Raw genomic sequence first — 3,327 nt, forward strand, 5'->3', positions numbered from 1 at the left:
GGCCGTCGGCGCTGCCTCGACGGGTGCGCTGACAGTGGCGGCTTGCTGCGCGCGCAGGGTCAGGTAGACGTCGGCGGCGCCGATGGCGGCGGAGACGAGGGTCACGGCGAGGAGGCAGAGCATGGTGAGAGGCGGGCTCGTTGCGAAATGATATGCGAATCACCAAAACTGGAATTGAGAATCGAGAATTGAGAATCCTGTAATTCGGAATTTTAATCTTGTCTTGCGTTTTGTATGCAAATGCCAGGTTTATTGAATGCATTCGCAACCAACGCACGAATTTGGCGATCTTTCGGGAAAGCGTGCGATGTGATTGGCTATCCCACGGAACACGATCGGTTTGACTTGTGGTGTGTATGCACACGCCTCGCTCGAATTCGTCTAAGAAGTACTGCCGCCACCACCGCCATGCCACGTCACGACTGTGATATCAAGCCAGCTACATGCTTGGCCACGAAATCCTTTCGTCTACAAATACAATTCACATTGCAGCAATGTGCTTGGCGCTTTCAAACCCATGGAATGTAAAGTGTGACACTACCGACGTACGCTCGGCGCACAACAGCTGTCACTTTCCAGCGGTACCAAGCGAGTGGGGTACCGCGCATGAGCATGATGGTTACTCAACGAGGCAACATCTCGTCGTGTTTGAATCTTGCGTAGCCAGCGCACGAGAAGATGCGTTGCGCGGAGAACAGTCTATATACTGTAGCACGTGGCATATTACACAAAGCAACCATATCAGAAGAGCTTCTGGAAGGGCGTGGCTAGCAACGTTGGTATACATTTCAATTTTAGACAATATCAGCACTACTTAGTTGTGGGCGCTGTGTACGGCGTCAGTGGCGCGAACCCGCATCTCGCTCGGACTATACTGGACGATGAACGTTGAGGATTCGTGGTTGCGAGTGTCTTCAAGCCATTGAAGCAGCGCCTAAAAAGCATTTACGATAGGCGTTGCATGCAACTGTACGTACGAGGGCGCTGGACGAGAGGAGCGAGCCGACAAAGTGCTGCAGTCGAACGCCATGTCTATCCAAATGCGTGCTAAGCAGCGAGCCGATGTAGCACCATCGAGAGTACATGGAACACGCGGCGCCGCACTGAGACGGAGCAAAGAGAGCTGGGTCCAAGCGACTAGCCCAAAATGGTCAGCTAGTCCGACCGGTGCATCGTGTTTGACGTACCAGGCAGCCACATCACAGCAGCACGCGACGAGTGCCAAGCGGTACGACGACTGCAGCAGCGAAAGAAGCTGAAGGAGCGCGACGGGGTAGACCAACACAAACTAAACAGCAAGCTCGTACGTCATCGCGCTCCATCAAGCAGTGCGTACGTGTGTCACGCCGTTGTAGCAGCGCCCCGCGACGCGGACGAGGGCCAAAGCAAATGTCGCGAGCGCCGGCGCTGTCCCCGCCACCAAGCGGTCTCGCGCATTCGTGTCGACCCACGCGTTCGAGACGAGGCAAAACCCAGCCTACAGTTGGTCGTCTGAGATGGGCATGCGCATGACGCGTACGAGGCTCAGGATACAAGTCCAGGCGTGCATCTCGGTGCGGTGTAGCATGGCTGGCGTGCGGGTTCTTTTGTGCCGTACGTTTGATATCGATAATAAAAGCCGGTGAAGTCGCCTTTACAGCCGAGACAGACGCGTCGAGAGACAGTGTCGATTAGATTAATTGCGCTTGTAGTCGGACGTCGTTGGTTGTATTAGCGTCTCGGTGATGACGTGGCACGCTTGCTCGGTAAAGTGGGTCGTCGCACTCCGCTTGGCGAGGCGCGTGGTCGGAACTAGCGATAGCGTTGGCGTCACGCAGAGCGATCGGCGGTGGCCCTTGTCGTGGACGTCGGTGTCGGCGACATCGTGCTGAAAGCACATGCGATTGCAGTCGAGGTTGGCCTTGAGCACCTTGGCGGCCGGGAAGAGCTCCATGAGCAGTGTCCAGAGCGGCGTGACGATGTAGTTGATAAAATTGAGCTGCAGCGTTGCAATGTCCTTGTCCGTCTCCAAACATGCACGAAAAACGGCGACGGGGATCCCCGCGCTGCGTTCTTTCGCTGCCAAAAGCGCGAACTCTTCGACGAGCCGGCGCGACCTACCACACTCAACTCGCATCCGATGCAACATGTCAGGACTCTAGTACGTACCACTCCCACGCGACATCGACCGGGTACATCTGCGCGCCAATGTCGGCCGCATGCAAGACGCTTCCGAGAAGGTTCTTGACGTGCAGCGCATCATCGATGTCGAAGGCCGGCATGTGCTTGAGCTCGCGGTTGTGCTACACAACGAGAGGATAACCCATTGCGATAGTTCAAGGAAACAAATGCACACCGCGTCTTCGAGGGCGTGGACAAGGTCAAAGTGGGCCTTCATGTCGGTCTGCAGGATCGCGTCAATGACAAATTTGCGCAGCGACTGGAAGGCAATGCGGCACAAGCCGACTGTAATGTTGCAATCGGGGTCACCCAGGATGCGAAAGGTCTCGGCGGCGTGGTGCTGCTCCAGCACCGATGTGTCGTTGTAGCGCACGGCGAGCGGCGACAAGGTCGCGGACTCGAAGCCATTGTCCGTGCCCGGGTGGCCCACATCGTGTGTGAGCGCCGAGAGCAAGAGAGCAAACACGTGCATCGGCTAGCGTGTCTGTCAGACAAAAACATCAAAAATAGAAAAACGACCTGCAATAGTGACAGAAGCGACGAGCGACTCAGTAGCGCAAAGCAGCGCTGGAAGACGTCGACGCCATGCCACCACGAGTGGTACGGGTTGTCGAGGTACCCGTCTTGGACGCGGGTCACGAATGCAAGGCCAACGTCCGGCGGCACGGAAAAAGGTCTCAAACACACCGATGACTCGAAAGGCTTCGACCTAGCCACCATCTTGTATACACAAGAACAGTCGAGAAAGCTCGTACGCAGAGGTGGCGCATCTGGTCGAATGGGCACGTAAAGATGTTGAACGAAAAGTCGTCAAATCCGACTTGAGCGCTGTCCCAATGGGCGCGCAGCGTGCACTTCATCAGAAGCGCGGGTGCTTGGTCGTTTCCAATCCACGTCAGCACGCCGCGGTGTCGCTTGAGGCGCCGCATGAACTTGCCGACGGCGCGAAATGCGTAAAATGAACCAGTAGCGCTTGGACGAGCGCGCTGGCGCCGCCGGCTGCGAGTACGACGAGAGAAGGGACGAGACAACGAGTGTGAGTGAGTCGCGCCGCTTCGATGTGATTGACGCCTTGGAGCACTTGGTGGTACGCAGTCTCCAATGCCGACCGCCGCAGCGACGATGCAATTTCTACGAGCCACTTTAAGTTGAATTCGACTATGTCGC

At 56.5% G+C, this 3,327-nt stretch overlaps 2 protein-coding genes across 2 annotated transcripts in view; both read right to left on the reverse strand.

Moving 5' to 3' along the window:
- Positions 1-814: 814 nt before the first annotated feature.
- Positions 815-1,567, reverse strand: SPRG_07426 (hypothetical protein; the record flags this gene model as incomplete). Its single annotated transcript, XM_012346566.1, has 6 exons — positions 815-934; positions 978-1,032; positions 1,084-1,137; positions 1,188-1,288; positions 1,337-1,477; positions 1,520-1,567. The coding sequence occupies 6 exons, from the start codon at positions 1,565-1,567 to the stop codon at positions 815-817; spliced, it is 519 nt and encodes a 172-aa protein (XP_012201956.1).
- Positions 1,568-1,675: 108 nt separating this feature from the next.
- Positions 1,676-3,327, reverse strand: part of SPRG_20403 (hypothetical protein) — a gene marked incomplete at both ends in the record, with an annotated part of 2,646 nt that continues 994 nt past the window's right edge. Inside the window, 4 exons of the mRNA XM_012346722.1 lie at positions 1,676-2,096; positions 2,163-2,635; positions 2,680-2,862; positions 2,916-3,092. Of these exons, the coding sequence (XP_012202112.1) occupies positions 1,676-2,096; positions 2,163-2,635; positions 2,680-2,862; positions 2,916-3,092 (1,254 nt within the window). The remainder of the gene's footprint in view (positions 2,097-2,162; positions 2,636-2,679; positions 2,863-2,915; positions 3,093-3,327) is intronic.

Source organism: Saprolegnia parasitica, assembly GCF_000151545.1.
Source record: "Saprolegnia parasitica CBS 223.65 unplaced genomic scaffold supercont2.30, whole genome shotgun sequence".
Classification (NCBI taxonomy): domain Eukaryota; phylum Oomycota; class Saprolegniomycetes; order Saprolegniales; family Saprolegniaceae; genus Saprolegnia; species Saprolegnia parasitica.